The sequence below is a fragment of the Taeniopygia guttata genome, chromosome 29, assembly GCF_048771995.1.
Source record: "Taeniopygia guttata chromosome 29, bTaeGut7.mat, whole genome shotgun sequence".
Taxonomy (NCBI): Eukaryota; Metazoa; Chordata; class Aves; order Passeriformes; family Estrildidae; genus Taeniopygia; species Taeniopygia guttata.
In genome coordinates, this window is record NC_133054.1 from 876,733 (window position 1) to 896,346 (window position 19,614).

General features: G+C 53.1%; 1 protein-coding gene across 1 annotated transcript; it reads left to right on the plus strand.

The window, feature by feature from the left end:
* Positions 1 to 6,931: 6,931 nt before the first annotated feature.
* On the plus strand, positions 6,932 to 18,055 carry LOC140680811 (uncharacterized). The gene is made up of 9 exons (XM_072919557.1): positions 6,932 to 7,286; positions 7,643 to 7,707; positions 7,822 to 8,439; positions 8,623 to 8,771; positions 9,028 to 9,175; positions 10,346 to 10,483; positions 10,716 to 10,892; positions 11,024 to 11,080; positions 17,918 to 18,055. The coding sequence occupies exons 1-9, from the start codon at positions 7,169 to 7,171 to the stop codon at positions 18,053 to 18,055; spliced, it is 1,608 nt and encodes a 535-aa protein (XP_072775658.1). The 5' UTR covers positions 6,932 to 7,168.
* The last annotated feature ends 1,559 nt before the right edge of the window (positions 18,056 to 19,614 follow it).

The following is a 19,614-nucleotide window of genomic DNA, read 5'->3' on the forward strand; positions in this document are numbered from 1 at the left end:
GACAAGCAGCATTGCATAAGAAGCCGAACAAATACCAAAAACATTTCCTTGGTACTGGAAGCAAAAACGTCTTGAGAAGGAAAATGTAATAGCATCCTACTAATAGTAATTTGCATGTTAGTTAATTTACTTGTACTAAAAATTATGCCAGTCACATGCAGCCCTGCCTCCCTGGGAGGATGGAGCACTGGAGGGAGTGGGGGTGTGGTAATTAGCCAAGTTTTCCTTGGTATCCAGACTGACCCCATTGCTCCGTGTTCTCCTTCTGCTTCTAGGATGGTGCACCGATTCAGACAACTGGATTCAAAGGTACTTCTGTCCCAGATTGCTCCGGGGAATGTGATTCTCTCTGGTAAAGCAGGGGGTGTGCCATGGCAAGGAAAATGAGCCTCCCAGAGTCGTGTGCAGTCTGTGTCACTGTCACCAGGGCCCCATTTTAATTGAGCTTTTTTACCGTGCTCTTTTGATTCCACAGATAGGAGTGTGTAGGGCGTGTAGTGATTAGGACAGAAGGGAATGGTTTTGAACTGAGAGTAGGATTAGATGGGATAATGGGAAAAAATTCTTGGCTGTGAGTTTGGGCCCACCCTGGCACAGGGTACCCAGAGAAGCTGTGGCTGCCCCTGGATCCCTGGAAGTATCAAAAGCCAGGCTGGATGGGGTTGGAGCAGCCAACAATGAGCTGTGAGGTCCCTTCCAAGCCACAAGAGCTTTATATGATGCAGGAAAATGAAACAAAGACACTTGCTTAGCACTGGAGGAGTGTTTCTCAATATTCCTTGTGGGATGGAATAAAACGAAGTAATTTACATCTTAAACTGCAACATTCAGCTGTATAACAGGTCCATGAAATGCCAGTGGGAAGAAGGGATGTCACACACTTGACATGTCCCCATCGCAAAGGTGTCTGTCAAGTTTAGCTTCTGGTGGTGTTGGCCTGGTGTAATTAAGCAATATAAGGCTACCCATCTACCAGAGAGCACATTATGAGAATTGCCATGCAAATAATCTTGTTATGACTGTGATGTTGAAATGGGTATGTGTGTTCACAGTGGGTATTTTCTGAGGCTTGACTGAATTATCTGTTTGGCCTCTGAAGTGAGAAGTGGCTTTGGTATGAAGCAAAGACTTTTCCAGAAGCTCAGGTGAAAAGACCCACATATACTTCAGAGTACTTTTTTTTTTTGTTACTGTCAAATAATTTAGATTGCAAAATAATAGCTTGCTTCCAGACTGAAAGGGAAGTGGTGAGTGAGTCTGTGGCTAGTGATGCTTTTCTTGAAACTGAAAGGAGATCTGCTAACCTTAATTCTCTCCTGAAAAGAAATACCCATCTCTTGCTTCTCTCTTCTGGTAACTGCTGGTTAACTCTCTGAAATAGAGGCATCAGGACTCGCTGCATTAATTGCCCTGATGAACACTGTACTTGGGACTGTCCTCTCAAGCACTCTTGCATTTGGTGTAATACTTGCAGAGGCAATTACTTGTTACTTTCATTGCTCATTAGCATTGCATTCCTTCAGCTAGATGGACTTTACAAAAATAACCTCCTCCTTTTTTTTTTTTTTTTTTTTTTTTTTTTTTTAAGCTCTCTGATTTGAAGGGCTTTCTGAAAGAGATTTCCAGTAAAATTAAATGAGTGGAGCTGAAATTCAAGAGCAGCTACTGGAGCAGGGTAAGCCCACTTTAAATCCATTGTCTGCCTTGAAATCAAGTTACCAGCATTTGTGTTGGTGTTAAATTGGTGTGTCTTTGAAAGAAGAGCTAGTATTAATTGTTGATGGTTATATTCATAGTGTCTGATACTGGGGAAGAAAGGAGACACAAATTCTCTTCCTCAATTGTGTTTTTCTTTATGAAAAGTACAGTTTTCCATCTGGGGTTTCTAGCAATTTTTGGCACTGTTTAAAATACCTTGTTTTGCTCGCTTGCCTCTGAATAACTGTGACTAACCCAAGGTTATTTTAGTTGTCTTTGTGTTGGAGGGCATCTAGAAAATGAGGAGCTGCTGTGCTGGATCCTTTACCCTTGGTATCTTTTAACTCTGAAGAGCAGGCAATCCAAATAGAAAAGACAGAAGTGAGGGCAGGAGTAAGGTTTATTTTTCCACTATCAAAGTGGGGCATTAGGCTGGATTGCTGTAGCCTTCCTGTGTCCTGTGCAATAAGCTGCAGTGTGAGGAGCTGACCCAAAGCCTCAGGTCCAGTTTGAGTGTCCGGTCATCAGCCTTGTGTCCATTTGCCTTCTGTTTCAAGAAAGAATTGGTTTGGGTCCCACAGTGGGATGTGAGAGGCAGACAGAATATTGATGCAGAGAACACTGTCACCTTTAGAGACAGAAGGTTAAGAAGTGTAACTGTTGAATGGGATAATCTGGAACAACTTGATCAGCCCGGACATTACGGCCTGGCTCTTTCTTCCACAGAGCGGTTTTGTCCAAAAGACCTTAAACCTGTGCCAAACATTCCCCAGTCAGCTCACTCTTTTCCTGGGAGAACTGGATATTCACTTGACCTAAGTTCCATTTAGTCATGAATGACTTGCAACCACCTAATAAAATCTACAAGGATCACCAGTTCCTGGGCTGCTTCTGGGATGTGCTGGACTTCAAGTTGCCTAAAAAATAGGCTGTAAAATAGTGGAACTCTGGAGGCCATTTAGTCCAGTGCTGCTAAAACAATGCCAGCACAGATCAAAGGGAGCTGCAGTGTGGCTGGAAAACAGGTTGTAATTAGATACAGTGGGGCAGCCTGGGACAAGGGAGGGTAGTTTATGATGGAGCTTGTGGAAAGGGACCTCTCATGATGGATGACAGTGCCTTCAGAAGAATCCTAGAATCCCAGAATGGTTTGGGCTGGAAGGGACCTTAAAGCTCATCCAGTTTCACCCTCTGCCATGGGCAGGGACACCGTCCCCTGGACAAGGCATCCAATCACCCGAGCTGATGAATTGAGAGGATGAAAGCAAAGCCCTGAGGTGGGCTGGGAGTTCTACTCTCCAATTCTTTCTGTTGCTCACACAGGTACCAATTAATGAAGAATAATTGCTCGGAGCTGGCAGCAACCCCCAAGCAGATGGTAACAGAGGCACCAGAGTATCAATGTCTCAGCAGGAGTCAGCAGGATTTTCTTGCAATTTTTATTTTTGTTGATCAAACAGTCCTTTCTCCTTGTTGCAAGGTTGTGGTGAAACTGGAGATGACTGCTTATCTCCTGACATGATTCCTGCCCAAACTCTTCTCATCTGCCCTAAGGTCCAGTGGCAGCAATTAGTCCTTGTTAAGCTGCTGTTGCAAATCACTCCTGTTTCCAAGAGTTCTGCTGCTGTTGCCAAAATCCCTTTGCTTTTCCATTTCACTTGGAGGGACCTGTGCGTGGCTTTCCTTCAAGCACTAATTGCATGTCTGAATGAATCAATCTCCCTTCCTGTTCTGCCCTGTAGTAGCTGGATCTTGCTTGTTCCTTGCACGGGCTGTCAGACCTGCTGGGGTCTGGAATGCTGGTGTGCCAGAATGCAGTGCATTTCAGCATCATCCCCCCAAGGAAAGCCTTTGGTCCAACCCTGCATCCCTATTTCAGACTGTAAAGGAACATTGTGGACTTGTTCCCCCTCTACCCGGAACCTTTCAGCAGTGCAGAAGCTCAGCTATTACAGCCCTGCATGGGAGAGACATTAATTCATCTAGGAACTGTTTCTAAGGCTTTGTGGGCAATCCTTCCTTGGTTTCAGTCATGAAAATTTGTATTCTGGGAATGTTGGAATTCATTTGACTTTTCCAATGTGTTTGCTGATCTTTGCAGCTGGAAATGGAAAAGAGATTGTTGGAACCTTTAAATAGAGCAGTGCTTGATATGGTCAGGTGGTGCTTTCTGTCTAAAATAGCAGCTGAATTCTGTCACTTTTTTTTTTTTTTTTTTTTGTATAACTGAGAGCATAGCCAACTGAAGGCACTACAAATAGCATTTATTTACATGGCAAAGCATTGTATCAACCTTCCTTCCCAGTGTCTTGGAATCATGGAATCACAGACTCACCAGAGGAAAGGACCTGCAAGGATCATGGAGTCCAACCCCTGGCCCTGCACAGACACCCCAACAATCCTATCCTATGCATCCCTGAGAGCATTGTTCAAATGTTCCTTGGGCTCTGTCAGCCTGGGGCTTTGCCCATTCCCTGGGGGAGTCTGGTCAGTGCCCCAGCACCATCTGGGAGAAGAACCTTTTCCTAAAATTCCACCTTACCCTGCCCTGACACAGCTCCAGCCGCTCCCTCAGGTGCTGTCCCTGTCACAGAGAGCAGAGATTGGAGCTGTCCTTTGGGACAGAGCTGCCAGCCATGCTGAGACCTCCTCGTCTTCTCCAAGCTGAACAAGCCAATTGACCTCAGCTGTTCCTCATACAGCTTCCTCTCCTGGCCCCTCATCATCTTCATTCCCCTCTTTGGATACTCTCTGCAGGCCTTATATCCTTATGATACATTCAGAGAGGTTGCTGCTCTTTTCTCCCTGCATTTCATCACCCAACTGTACTGTATGCTGTGCATGACATCATCCTGGGGTCTCCAGCACTAACAATAGCAGTGGTATCTGTTTTCATGTGGAAATATTTCCTGCTGAAAAGTAAAGGAGCCAGGCTTTCACTGATTCACATGGCAGTTAGCTGCATCATAAATTCTTGAGATAAGGTTCCTTTCTGGAAATTATTTTTCCCATATCATTTGTCTGCCTTGGATGTGAAAATTGTGCTTTTTGTTCACTCCCTTCCTATATAAAACCTGTGGAATGCTTTCAACCCTTCCGGGAAATCCCAAGGGCCTTGCCTTGGAAGAATATACAATAGTCTCCACCTAGGCTTAAAGAGAAGACTTCTGCCATGGAGCCTTGCAACACCAGGATCCACCCCCGTTCCTTTCCCCGTGTCCCAAATTCTTGCAGTTTTTCCTTTCCCTGTTTCCTCATTGGTCCTTGGTCGTGGTATCCCTGGTGGCTGGCCCCGTCTTCCCTGTAGGCCAATGCCCTTTGCCCTGCCCTTTGTGCTGCCCCCGTGCCCTCAGACCATTGGCCACTGACCCCTGCTTAACCTTGTGCAGAGCACATGGCCAGGTCTTTGTCCCTGATCCCTTCAGCCTGGTGGATGCAATAAACCTTTGCTGGAATACATCATAAATAGACCCTTTCTGTCTTTCCTCTGCTGGGCTATGTGTGTGTGTGGACTTGAAATGGCTGTTCTTGTGGCCTTACTCAGAGTAGCTTCTGAAGGTGACACTTTGAAGGAGGCTGCAGCATGTCTAGCACCCTGCCATGTGGCAACAGAAACCTGCTGTGTGATTGCCTGAAGCTGTAGAGATCTATTGTTGTGTGAACGTAACTGTGAAACCATGTTCTGTAAGGTCTGAATTCTGGAGTCAGTCCATGGCCGGTGCTGCACCCAGGGGCACCAGCCCATGCTGCACACGCTGCTCCCTTCCCAGAGGCCGCACGGGCTCTTCTCCAGGCTCCAGGCTCCTGCCAGGGCCGATGGAGCCGTGGCCTGGTGGGGCTGCGGGGCGGCACCGCGGCTCCCCGGGCAGCAGCCGGCCCTCTGCCCCCTCCAGAGCCAGCGCCAGTGTTTGGTGCCAGCACCTGCACGGGGAGCCCTGCAGGCGCTGTTGTCTGGCTGCTGCCAATAAGGGGCAGGGGGCAGAGGCAGGGCTGGCGGCCAGCCCGGGCCCTCGCGGCTGCCCAGGCCAGGTGCTGTGACCGAGGCCCCCCGACACAGAGCTCTGGGCCCGCAGAGCTGCTGCCACCATGGGGAGGGTGGCCAGGTCTCCTGGAGCAGGGCTGCGGAGGCACTGCTGCCGCGGTGGCTCTGGACCCCACAGAAACAGCAATGGAACGTGCACAAGAACAGCAGGTCTGCTTGCAGCACTTCCCTTGGCTGCTCCTTTAGGGTGCTTGCTCCACACTCGGAGACACAGAACACCTTCTTCTTTTCCTCTGAGCGGTATTCCTGTCCTCTGCACTTTCCCAATGCACCAGGTATTAGCTGCTGGATTCAACTAGACACACAAACTGCTGCATTAAACTTTCCACTTGGCTGGTTTTTTATTCCAGAATGCTTTAAAAATGCACAGAAAAGTCCAATGAGATGTGACTGTGTCTCTGTCCTGTGAATTTCACTAGATACTGGAGCTTTTGTGTTGCTGCTAATCCCTTCTATGGAAAAAATTAATTCTAGGGAAGAGCAACATCATCTGACAGACACCAAGTGTTGCCAGCAGTTGCTCCAGGTGCTCCTGCCAACAGCCCCTGCAGGAAGGAGCACAGCCCCCAGTGCACGTGGGTTTGGCTCCCTCTGGCACAGAAGCCCCCCAGGGGCACAGGTCTCTGGGGCAGGACACGGGCACCAGCCCTGTCAGGGCTCGGGGGGTGGCAGGTCTGCTTGGGTGGGGACTCTGCCACAGCTGCTGGTGTCAGCGCTCCCCGGGCCCCAGGGCTCAGAGCAGCATTCGTGCCCTGGCCCACAGTTCCTTGTGTGTGCCACACCCGCGGGTTTAGGGTGGCCACGGGCTGGGATGCGTCCCGAGGAGGCTGTGGCAGCTTCCATGGAAGGTTCTGTGCCCTTCCCAGCGCAGCTGAGTCGGCAACCCTGGGAGCTCCTTCTGCTGCCCGGAGCCCGCAGAGCCGGGCAGCGTTTGCTGATGGTCTGAGCCGTTCCTAAAGATCCTGTCGGGCTGTCTCAGACACTTGGGGCCAGGGATTCCTTCCAACCTGGGCCACTTTGGCTGGGCAGGGGGTGGCCCCAGGGCAGGTGGCAGTGTGTGCAAGGCCCCTTTGTGACATGGTGCAGCGTGGTCACTGTGGCATAGAACGGGACAGGATGGCCTTTGTGACACGTGCTGACATAGGAGCTGGCACTAACCAGAGCACGCCACTCTGCTCAGAGCAGGCGACCGGACAGGACGGGACAGAGCGGTGCCGTGAGGAGCCCCCGCACAGCGCGCTCATTCGTGCCTGACCCGGAGCTTTTCCGAGGCATTATTCCTACAGGTGACCTCGTGGCAAGACCACAGGACTTGGCAGCCCGTGGCCTTCCCGAGGCTTCTCTTTTGTAGGTGCCCTCTAGGACTTGTTCACTTGGAGCTTTCCCAAGCCATCTCTCTTTCCGGTGCCCTCGATACCAGACTCTGGCATGGCGGGCAGACTTCTCGGCTTGTTCAGAGTGTTCAGGGGGAAAAAAAAGAAAAGCCATGAAGCTGCTCCACCACAACAGCATGAAAACCCGGAGCAGTTCCAGCCACCGGAGGACGGTGAGTGGCAGAGCTGGGCCACAGGGCTGATGCCTGCAGCCAGCTTAGCCCCACCCCACCATCCCATCCCATCCCATCCCATCCCATCCCATCCCATCCCATCCCATCCCATCCCATCCCATCCCATCCCATCCCATCCCATCCCATCCCATCCCATCCCATCCCATCCCATCCCATCCCCTGGGGATGTGCCCATGGACAGGAGGGAAGAGGGCCTGGGCAGACACCCCGCAGTGGCCGTGCTCCATCCCCTGGGGCATCCTGGGGCTGTCCCTGCCTGGGGAGCGCAGGGCTGGGCTGTGTTCTCCGGCCTCTCCCGCAGCCCCTCAGCCCTGGCTGCGGTCGCTCTTTGCCAGATGCAGCCCTGGACCACACAGAAGAGAAGAAACCCGCCCGTGGCCGCTTCCGCAAAACGCTGAAGGTGCCTGCAGCCATCCCCACCTGGGCTGGGCCTGCTGTCACTGCTCAGCCCAGCACCATGCCTGGAGCACTCCATGGAACATCCCTGGCTTCCATTTCCTTTGTTCTCCTACAGACGTTCTGGAAGTTCCCGCGCATTCGCCGCAGGAAGACCGGCAGCGCAGCAGCTGAGGGCCCGGCCGAGCCTGACTCGGGGCTGACCGAGCTCCAGGCTGAGCCTGATGTCAGCCCAGATTCGCCTGAGTGCTCAGAGAACTCTGACACCTCAGTGACTGAAACCCAGACAAAGGCTCTTCTCATGCCTGAGGTTGTGGTCATCACAAACACCAACAATGGAGAGACTCAGGGCATCACAAATACCGACAACAGCCCAGATCCAGCGGAACCTTCAGGAGACTCTGAGGTTGCAAGGAATGACCAGAGGGCAAAGGCTGACATGGCAGTGACTGAGGATGTGGACATCACAAACACTAACAATGAAGGGACTCAGGGCATCACAAATACCGACAACAGCCCAGATCCAGCGGAACCTTCAGGAGACTCTGAGGTTGCAAGGAATGACCAGAGGGCAAAGGCTGACATGGCAGTGACTGAGGATGTGGATATCACAAACGCCAAAACCAGAGACACTCAGGGCATCGCAAATACTGACACCATGCCCTCTCCCACTCTGAGTCAGGAACTCATATTCGACTATTTCAAGGACCCTTGTGTTTCTTCTCAGCAACAGCAGGTAAGCAGCCTGGGGCCAGGCCTGGAGGCCTCCCAGCATCGTGTGTCCCCTCAAGCCATGGTCTCTGGGCCCCCTCAGCGTTTGAGGCCAGCACAGTGTGGAAGAAGGGAAGCACTTCTTTGAAATAGCTGGGTAAGTTGTTCCCTTGGACAACGTTCCATCTCTCCCCCATGCTTCCTCCAGGTGCCAGCCAAGGTGAAGAACATCCACCAGAGTCTCATGTCCCAAGTCACTGTGGATGTCTGGCTGAAGATTGACATTTTGAGGCTGGCTAAAGAACAGCCTGCTGACGTGGTGCTGACCCTCCTGCGCTGTGCCCCAACGTGTGACAGGTACGGGGCCCACGAGCCTTGAGAGCTCAGGGCTCAGCAGCCTTTAGGGCCCACGGCCCTGCACAGCCTGTGCAATGGGCTCTGCCAGACAGGCAGAGAGGCCCAGGAGCCTCGGGCCCCTCTGTTTGCTGAGCCTGCTGCCAGTACTCCCCCATGCCCTTCAGGGCACAGGGGCTCTGTCACCTGGGCCCCCACGGGTGCACAGGGCATGGTGCTGTGACTGAGATGCCCCTGACACAGAGCTCTGATCCCACAGAGCCGCTGCAATGATCTGGAGAACCATAGGCTCGTCGAGTCGCACAGTGGAAAAGGTGCTGCCAACGCTGCTCTGCGTGATGGAGAACTGGCCTCTGCACAGCATGTGCACCTCTGATGGGGACAACGAGGAAGTCTTTGCCCTGGCTGTGAGTTTCTAGAACTGGCCTTTGCTCACCCCAAGGTTGCCAGCAGCTCTCCATCCTCTCCATCCCTCAGTTGCTGGGCTGAAACCTGGGCTAGGGGCAGGCTCAGGGGGCACCCAGCCCGCTGCTCTCCCTGCGTCGGCTCTTGGGCCCTGCCCCATGGACACCTCGTCACTGAGCGCTGCCTTGGGCTGTTCTCTTGCAGGCAACTCTGGGTCTCTGGGTGATTCTCCAGGTGCCCAAGTGCCACAAGGCGATGAACCTTTATTCCTCCCACCTGTTTGTGGCTCTGCTCTTCCATGTTGTCATCACCACACAGCAGATACCATCAGAGGAAGTTGCTACATTCTGGAGAGCATGCCAGGAGGAACACCGCCTTCACTGCAAGCCCAACAGGTCCCAGTCCCCCTGTCCTTCCCGTGCCCTTGTGGCCAGTGCCAGCGCTCCCAGTGTGACCTGGGCTTTGCTCTGCACACAGGTTTGCAGTGCAGGCCATGAAGGTTCTGCTCTGCCGACTGCAGCGGAACCATGTGATGCTGGCTCTGGAGCTCAAGGGTTGCTGGGACATGCTGCTGTGTGCTGACACCCAGCACTATGCTGTGGGTCTGCTGGCCAGGTGAGACCCCCTTCTCCCCACGGTCCCCAATATTTGTGCCCTGTGCCCAGGTGCCCCTCACAGTCCCTGCGGTCATGGGCCAGAGGGCCTTTTCACTGAGGGACAGCCAAGGAAACTGGAAAAGGCTTGGAGAGGAGGGTGCCCAGAAGGGTCCGCCTCACAAAGCGCCCACATCCTCTCCAGGGATGCTGGGGAAAGACCGGACCTCTGTGAGTCACTCCTGGGAGGGGTTTGGCCTTTCCACCTCAGGGCCTTTTTCCTCCCTTGCCAGGGGGTTGTGCCATGTCTTGGACTCCTTCTGTTCCCGCATTGCATTCCGCCTGCTCCGGCCACAGAGCAGGGAAGAGCCATGCTGGGATCTGCCCTCCCTGGCATTCCTGGTGGAGGTGAGCCTGTTGGCCAGCGCTGCCTGCCTCAGCTGCCTCCCGGCTCTCTGCCCTCTCGCAGCCGCAGCTGCCTGGGACGGTGCCCACGCCCCGTGCTGCTGCCTGGGCCCGGCCCCGTGCGGTTCTGGGCTCCTGCCGGCCGGTCCCCTGTCACTGCCCTGTGCCTTTCAGGTCCTCGGGGGCCTGGACTTGAGTGAATGCGGTGACAGGGTTCTGGAGATGATGTCAAGGCACCTGCGGAGCGAGTGCAGGGAGCGGCGTCGCCTGGCGCTCCGAGGCCTTGTGGTGCTCACCAAGGATCCCTCGATGGTGAGAAGGGGGCAGCAGCTGAAGCTGCGCTGGGCAAAGCAGCCCCTTGGGCTGGCAGGGCTTCAGGAGCTGAGGCAGCTGCTCCCAGCTCTCCTGCCTCACCTGCCCCAGTGCTTTGGGACAGGCCTTTGGCCTGTGGGCCCTGCAGCAGCAGGGTGGGCCTGCAGTGCCAGGGCGGTGTTGGCCGTGCAGCCATCCACGGCTCCCCAGCCCAGCCTTGTGTTCCGCACAGGCCAGAAGAATGTACCCGCTGTCTCAAAGCCTTCTGGAGCTGCTGGGGGATGCAGATGGAGAGGTGGTCAGCATGAGCCTCCACGTGTTCACAAATGTCCTCCAGCACAAAGACATCCTGGTATCCCGCACCACTGGCCCGAAGCTCGCTGAGGCACTCCTCCTGCTCTTTGACCATGTAAGGCTCTATGTCCACAGCCATGGGCACAGACTGCCCGCATACACTTTTCCCTTATGGATTTTCTGACATTGTCTCTGGTGAGCCTGGAATAATTGGTCTTAAAAGTCTTATCCTCCTCTTTTCTAAAGGACAGCAGCTATGTGCACTTGCTCTCTATTCAACTCTTTGACAAGATGATGAACTTGGTAGAGGATGAGGGAAAAAAGCCCATGAAGAAGATTTTGTGTCAGAGCTTGCTCCCACTTTTCTTGCACTGCCATGAGGACAACCAGCACGTGGCAAATGTGAGGTTTTGTGTGATGCTGGTGGATCTCTGGGAGGGGGCTGGGCTGTCTCCTGCCCTGGCGCCTGGCAGGCTGCAGCCTCCTCCAGGCCCTACCACAGGGACGCGGGTCCTGCGCCCTGGGCTCTGGGGCCATCTCTGGGTCTCGGCTGCTCTCCAGGCTTCTCGGGAAACGCTGCTTGGTGTGGCCGAGTTTTTGAAGAAGAGGAATCTCAAGAAGCTGCTGAAGAAGGAGCAGCTGTCAAAGTTTGCCGAGTGCCTGGTAAGGAGGGCCGGGAAGCCGCAGCCCCAGCCTGGAGAAGCCCCCTGAGCGCGGTGCTCGGTGTGCGGGCTGGCAGCTGTGCCCCTGCCCGCTGCTGCAGCCCGAGGCCGCGCGGGCTCTGCTCCAGGCTCCTGCGGCCCGAGCCGGGTGCCCATGGAGCCGCGGCCCGGCGGGGCTGCGGGGCCAACCCTTCCCTCCTGCCGCTCTCTGCAGCTGGCAGAGGACAGCAGCAGCGTGGCCGAGCACCTGCGCCGGGCCCTGCCCTACCTGCAGAGCCCACAGGAGCCCCTGCGAGAGGCGGCCCTCAGGTTCATGGGTGAGCCACGAGCCGGGCCAGGAGGGCGTGTGGCCCCAGGGCTGGCAGCGCCGCTGGCAGGGAGCTGTGCCGCTGGGCCTGACAGGCTCTGTGTTCCCAGGGATGGCGAGGCGCTACCTGAAGGGACAGCCAGCCGAGCTTCACCTTCTCACTCAGGGTGAGTGAGGGCAGCGGGCTGTCAGCGGGGGCTGGCCGGGAGAGCTGCAATGCCGGCCAGGGAGCTGCAATCCCTGTCCCGGCTGCGGTCAGCTTCGCTCCTTGTGTGGACGAGGGCTGGTGTGGGCAGGGCACAGAGAGATTTCAGGGACGCCACTGGGGGGATTCGTGACCAGCGCCTTGCGGCTGATCCTGTTGGGTCCTCATCTCTGTTAGGCATGGCAGGAACTGGGAGAGATGGCCTTAGCAGAAGAATCGCTGGGTGGCCCTCTGGGCTCTGACTGTGGTAGTTTATCTGTCTTCCAGCCCTTGAAGCCATGAGCAAAGATGACAGCCCATCCTCCACTAACCTGGAACTTCAGGCAATTTTTGGACAGAGATGTGCAGAACTAAGGTCATCTGCTGGATTCAGAGAACCACGATCCCAAGAAGAGTACCAGGAGACAGTGAAGAGAGCACCAGGCTCACCTGTTGCTGGCCACAGCTGTGTCTGCTTCAAGTTCCCATAGCTGCTGCCTTCGCCCTCCCTGTTAACAGCTCCCTCCCCATTCCCTGTTGTCAGCTCCTTCCCTCCAGCCCTCAGACCCTGCCCATCCCCTTTTTTTTTTCCCCATCTCATCCCTTCCCTTTCCCTTCCATTAATAAAGAGTTTGGTTTCTCCCCCTTACCTGCATCTCTGTGGAGCTGAAGCGGCGCAAATCCCGGGCCCTGGGACACACAGGCCCCTGCTGCTGTTCCCTTCCACGCCGTGTTCTGTGCACACACACACAGAACGAGGGCAGATCAGGCTGGAGAGGTGCCTGTGCTGAAGGTGCAGTTCCACAACTCTGTGGAGTTGCAGATCTTGCTGAGCAGCCTGGAGCCCCTGGAATTTGGAAGAGCCAACCTGAGTATGCTCTGAAGGCAGCTGTGAGGGATTCCATGGCAAGCTTCCACAGAGGGCAAAGGAGCTTGGAATGCTGGAAGTTTTCAGGAATAGCTTCCTGAAGGCTCAGCAGTGCTCCATCCCTGCACAGGATCAGGGAGAGGGCAGAACCAGCGACCATCCGGGCTTAGCAGGGAGCTTTGGGTGTGCCTGAGGGCAAAGGAAGCAGCAGCGCGGTGCCCGAGACTGGGACGCACGACCCTGCCAGTGCCCGGAGCGCTGTCAGGCAGTGCCGGGATCCCGGCTGTGGTTCTGGTCCCCACAAGTGAGAAATGGCAGCCCCAGGCTCAGAGCCAGTCAGAAAGCCAAGCAAGTGAGAGCAGAGGGAGGGCACCCTTCCAGTCTCTCTTGGGCATGGCCACAAAACAGCCCCTGCTGCTTCTTCCTCCGCCTGTGTTTGGGCTGTGCTGGTGGCAGAGGCAGCCAGGCTGTGCTCTGCCTTCCAGAGCCTGTTGGGAGCGGGCATGAAAAGCGCTGTGTGCACAGCGGAGAGGCCTGGAAGGTGCTGGCAAGAGCGTCCTGCGGGAGCAGGGCTCTGGGCTCTGGCTGGGAACAGCCTGGTCTTGGTGCCGTGGGCGCAGGCAGGAGTTGAGGCAGGTGAAGAGGCACTGAGCAGCTTGTGTTTGTAGAGGGCCTGGGGCTGCCCGTCTGAGCCTCCACCTGGAAAGGCACTTGGGGGAATAGGAGCTAGAGCTGGAGTGCCTGTCCTGAAAGGACATGAAGTCCTTCAGCCTTGCCAGCGTTTCCTAAGGGTGTGTTGGTGTTGAGCAGAAAAGCCGCACAATTGGGGAAATGCCTTTGGAGGACAGGGGCTTGCTTCTCAAGGAAAGTGCTTCCCAGGGAGCTCCCAGTGAGGCAGGTGCAAGTGTCCCCCTTTGGCTCTCTGTGCTCCTTTCAGTCCTTGAGGCCTGCTGCACTTGGCAGAGGGGCAGGGGAAGGGAGAAGGCTGTGAAGAGCAGGTTTGGCATCCACCTGGACCTGCAGAGACCAACACAAGCACCTGCAGCAGCGTGTGTTACCCCCCCTTTGGACAGAGGGGTGAGCAGAACCATCTCTGTCCATCTGTGAGCCCCAAAGCTCTCAGTGGGAGCTGTGAATTAAAAGGCCTTTACACACTCACTTTTCACATCTTCCCTGCCTGCTGTGTTTCAGCTCTTGGCAAGATGCATTTGCCTCCTGCTTGCTGGGAGCTGCTGTGGCCCAGGGCCAGCACAGAGCTGGGCTGGGTGGGCCAGGCAGCGTGGTGGAGAGTCTTGGCTGATCTTGGTGTGTGCCTGGCCTCAGCAAAGGCTTGGAAGGTTTGCCTCCCAAATGTCCTGCTCACTGGCTCTCCCTGTGCATCTTGGAGAGCACAGCGGAGGCATTTCTGGCAGGCCAGACGCCCTCTTGGGACTTCCCCTCTCTTAGATCTTCCCCCTCTTGGAATCCCTGCTCTCCTAGAGCACCCTCTCTTCCCTTTGTCTCTCCCCTCCCCATCACCTCAGGCCCTGCCACGTGCTTCGTCTGGCAGCTCCAGGCAGGACCTTTCACCATCCCTAATAAACCTTATATTCTAAGAGCAACCAACAGAGATCTCTCGTTTGAATCCATCCAAACCGTCCTGGAGGCTCCTGCGTCCTTACAAAATTATTTTCCCTTTTAACCCAATAACTGATCCCTTGGAGCCTGCAATGCAGAATTTTCTGTCCAATCACAAAATATCACCCAAACCCATGAAGAAGGAGGTAAGAAGAAGGTAAATAAGAAGAACCTGTCTCCATCCTAAAACCTCCATATGCTTCATATTTATTACTATGTTCTAAAACCCCAAACTCTAAGTTTTCCACCCTGTGGTAGTATACACCTCTAACCAACTACGCACCCGTAACCCCAGTGCTGTTAATCAATTTTGGAAGTTTTCTCATCAGACCCAGGTCAAACGCAGTGTTCTCTTGCAAGTCTGTGCCTTTCAGCACAGCAAGTTTAAAATTCTCAGCATCCAGGGTTCCAACACTTACGGAATCATGGACACTCTTGTGACACTAAAGGCCTCACTGAACCATTGTGACACCACAAGGCCTCATTGAACCGAGGGGCCATTGTGACACTATGGAGTGTTGGCAGGCCAAGGGCAGCTGTCACACTGCGTGGCACCATGGAACCAAGGAGCTACAGGGCCCCATGGAACTAAGGATTCATGGAACAGTGTGGGACCCCACGGAACCAAAGGTCCATTGTGACATTGTGGGGCCTATTGGAATACTGGAGGCCATTCTGACACTTTGAGGCCTCGTTGAATCAAGGGAATCTGCAGGGCCCCATGGAAACAAGGAGACCCTTCTGACACTGTGAGTGCCCATGGAACCAAGGGTCCATTGTGATCCTGTGGCACCAAGGAGACCCCTGTGACCCTGCAAGGCCTCATGGAAGCAAGGGACCATTTTGACACTATGGAGCCCCATGGAAACAAGAGGCCAGCGTGACACATCTGGGCCTCATGGAACCAAGGATCCAATATGACACCACCAGGGTGACACTCCAAGGCCCCATGGAAAAAAGGGGCCGGTGTGACCCTGGGCCAACAGCCCTTGGCATGTTGAGGGTTTCTTCTCATGTACCCCTGATACAGAGCCCTGGGGCTCTGGGCTTTCCTTCAATGGAAAATAACTGCCCTTTTCCTTCGTGCATCCATGGCCAAAATGGGATTCCCCCTCCAAAATTCCCAATATCCAGGGATTGTCCCTAAATAAAAGCTGCCATTACCAACAAGTCTGTTTGACCTTGTCTTCCTGAGAGCTGGCTCTCACCTGCCTTCAAACACTGAGGCTCTGTGCTTTCCTTCCTGTGGAAAAGAACCATCCCTCCTGCACAGGCAACCATGGCCAAAAGTGGTACTTTTCCTCCAAAATTCGCTATATGCAAGGGTTTGTCCCAGACAAAAGCTGCCAGGACAGACTGCTCTGGCTGGCCTTGGCCTCTGGTGGTCTCCCTGTTCTGCCCTGCAACACTGGGGCTCTGCCCTTTCCTTCCTATGAAAAAAAATTGTCTTTCTTCTTCATCCTTCATCCATCTCCTTCTTTCAGCCAGATGTCCATGGCCAAAATTGGGATTCCAGCCCCAGAAGTCCGATAGTCAAAGATTGCTCCTACACAAAAGGTGCGATTATAGACAGGTCTGTCTGGCCTTGGCCTCCGGTGACTGCAGAGTTCATCAGACCCTGAAACACAGGGGCTCTGTGCTTTCCTTTCTGTGGAGACCATTGTGACACTGTGGGGCCTTGTGGAACCCAAGGGCCATTGTCACCCTGCGGGGCCTCATGGAAGGAAGGGGCCACACTTCAGAAGCAAGCAGAACATTGGGACACGGCAGAGTGCCATGAAACCAAGGGAACATGGAACAGGTCTGGCTGGCTTGGCGTCCCAGGGGCCACCTGACAGGTCCAGCTGATCTTGGAACATCGAGGGCTGCATCTCATCAGCCCCTGGAGAAGTGGGGCTCTGTGCTTTCCTTCCTATGGAAAAGAACCATCCATTTTTCCAGGTGTCCACAGCCAAAATTTATACTCCCCCTGAAAAATTCCCTATATGCAAGGGTAATCCCACCCAAAATCTGCCAGGACAGACAGCTCTGGCTGGCCTTGGCCTCTGGTGGTCACCTCTCATCTCAAGGAAGCCCTGAGGAAAGTATTTGAGCGGGTTTGGCAGCTGGAACATCAATGAGTGTCTTGTCCTTTGAAAAATTCAGATGCTCATTTGATCCTATGTGTATTTTTTTTCTCATTGTGCATTATGCATGAAGTATAATTTTTAGTTAAAAAATATTATTCTTATCACTCCCATAGTGTTATCTGACACAAAACACCTCGTCTACATATGGATCCATGTCACCTGTATAAGCAAACCCAAGAAAGAGTCCACTAGGAATTATTTGTCTCTGCTCCCATCTGTCACATCTCCTCTGGAGCTGGAGGTGCAGCCCCAGCACTTGGGAGGGCTCAGGGGGTCACCAGCTCAGCTCCCACACAGAGAACTTGTGGACCTTGGATGATCTTCCTGGCCCTGCCCGCTCAGCCAGGCTGAGATGGACACTGATGGTTTCTGTGCCAGGCTCTGCCAGCCCAGCCCAGCTCCCTGCAAGCTCTGCCAGCTGCCCTGAGCTCTGGGCAGCACCAAGGGCCTCTCCCCAGCACAGCCCAGCCGGCTCTGGCCCCACAGCTCCGCTCAGGCCAGGCTGCTCTGGGCACTGCCCCACGGCCTCAGCCCCTGCCAAGGGCACAGCAGCAGCTGCAGCTCAGCCAGGACTCAGAACTGGGGCAGCCACAAAGCTGTGCCCATTTCTGTTTATTGCTGCGCTGATGGGGATGGATCCTCAGCAACTTGGAGGTTGGTGATGAACTTTACTACTCCAGAGGCCTCTTCTTTCTTGAGCTCTTCAGTATAGAAATTTAGTGACAAAGGCTCATTCATATTTCTTCAAAACACCCAAACAAGACAAGCCCATGAAAATAATTCAAGTCTTGAATTCTTCAGTCATTAATTCGACAGATTGCAGAAGTGTATTTAAAGTCAACCTACTATATTGAAAACAGTGCAGAGGGAATTGTTTTGTCCTGTTTACTTTTCCTATTTATAGATTGATACCAGCAATTCCCCAGTTGATATGGATCCCTAGCATCTCCTAATCCATTTTTAATAGGTATGAAAATCAAGACCCCTTGTTGCTGACAATCTGAAGAGGGTCCCACGGAGAGCCAGCTGGAGTAATGACACCCAAACCAATATGGCTTGATGTCATCCTCCTTTAATGTCTAATTTTTTCATATTTTATTCCTTCATTGCCTTACAAAATACATAGTAAATTAACATTCATTGGTTAACGTAATATATATAATTATATTACGTGAACCAATGAATATTTATTTGCTATTGTCATGTATTGATTGGCTGTTATTCTACAAGCGTCTGATCAGGTTATAGTACATGACAGTTTTCATATACTACTCAGCGTCCAGCATTGACTACTGTGTTTGTACAAGGCTTATTGTTTTTCCAAGGATGTCCTAAGTACTTTAAATTAACTAAAGTAATTCAGTAATCTGCAGGCCAGGGTTGTCCAGCTCCTGCAAAGGAATAGCATCAAGAATAGCATGTCCTTGTTCCACGAGAAATTCCTCGACACCCTGTGGATCAAAGGATCCTTTGTGATCCTCCAGATCCTCATGGAACAAGGGGTGCATTGATGCACAGCTGGGCCTTGTTGCAAGCAAAGAAACCTCTGTAAAAAGCAGGGTAACTCACAGAACCGAGGAGTCCATTGTTAGAGGATAAAACCTATGGAACCAAGGGTCCATGGTGACAAAGAGGGGCCTCATGGAAACAAGGGGTCACTGCAACACAGTGGGACTCATGGTACGAATTGTCCATTATGACAATATGGATTCATGGAGACCGTGGTGACACTAAGGAACCTCATGGATCCACAGGGCCATTGTGGTGCTGAAGAACTTCATAGACCCCAGGGTTTATTGTGACACAGAAGGCCCACATTGGAAGAGAGGAACCATTGATGACAGTACAGAAACTCATGGAAGCAAGGGACATGGACTCATGGGACCATTGTGACACAGCAGGGCCACATGGAACCAAGGAGACCAGTGACATTTAGGTACCTCATGGAACCAAGGGTCCATTGTGACACAGCAGGGCCACATGGAACCAAGGAGACCACGGTGACCCTACGGAAGCTCATGGAACCAAACAGCCATTGTGACACTGCAGAAACAAGGAGACCATGGCTGACACTATGGAAGCTCATGGAACCAAACAGCCATTGTGACACTGCAAGGTGTCGTTGAACCGGGAAGACCGTTGTGACCCTAGAAAACTTGATTGGCACTAAGGGTTTATTGTGACACAGCAGGGTCCCATGAAACCAGTTGTCCATTGTGACAATGCAGATCTGATAGGACCATGGCGACATTACGGAAGCTCATGGAACCATGGGTCCATTGTGATAAAGCAAGGCCTCATGGAACCAAGGAGACCATTGTGACATCATGGAATCTCATGGAACAAAGGAATCATTGTTACAGTCTGGAACCAAAGAGACCATTGTGACATCATGGAATCTCATGGAACCAAGTGTCCATTGTTAGAGTCCAGAACCACAGAAACCATTGTGACATCATAGAACATCATGGAACCAAGGGTCCATTGTTACAGTCCAGAACCAAGGAGACCATTGTGATATCATGGAATCCCATGGAACCAAGTGTCCATTGTTCCAGTCAAGAACCAAAGAGACCATTGTGACATCATGGAATCTCATGGAACCAAGGGTCCATTGTTAAAGTCCAGAATCACGGAGACCATTGTGACATCGTGGAAACTCGTGGACCCAAGGGTCCATTGTTCCAGTTCGTAACCAAGGAGACCATTGTGACATCGTGGAACCTCATGGAACCAAGGGTCCATTGTTCCAGTTCGTAACCAAGGAGACCACTGTGACATCGTGGAACCTCATGGAACCAAGGGTCCATTGTTACAGTCCGGAACCAAGGAGACCATTGTGACATCACGGAACCGCGTGGAATCAAGAAGATCATTGTGACATCACGGAACTGCGTGGAATCAAGGGTCCATTGTTACAGTTCAGAACCACAGAGAACATTGTGACATCATGGAACCTCATGGAACCAAGGGTCCATTGTTACAGTACGGAACCAAGGGGACCATTGTGACATCATGGAACCTCGTGGAACCAAGGGTCTCCAGAATCAAGGACACCATTGTGACCGTA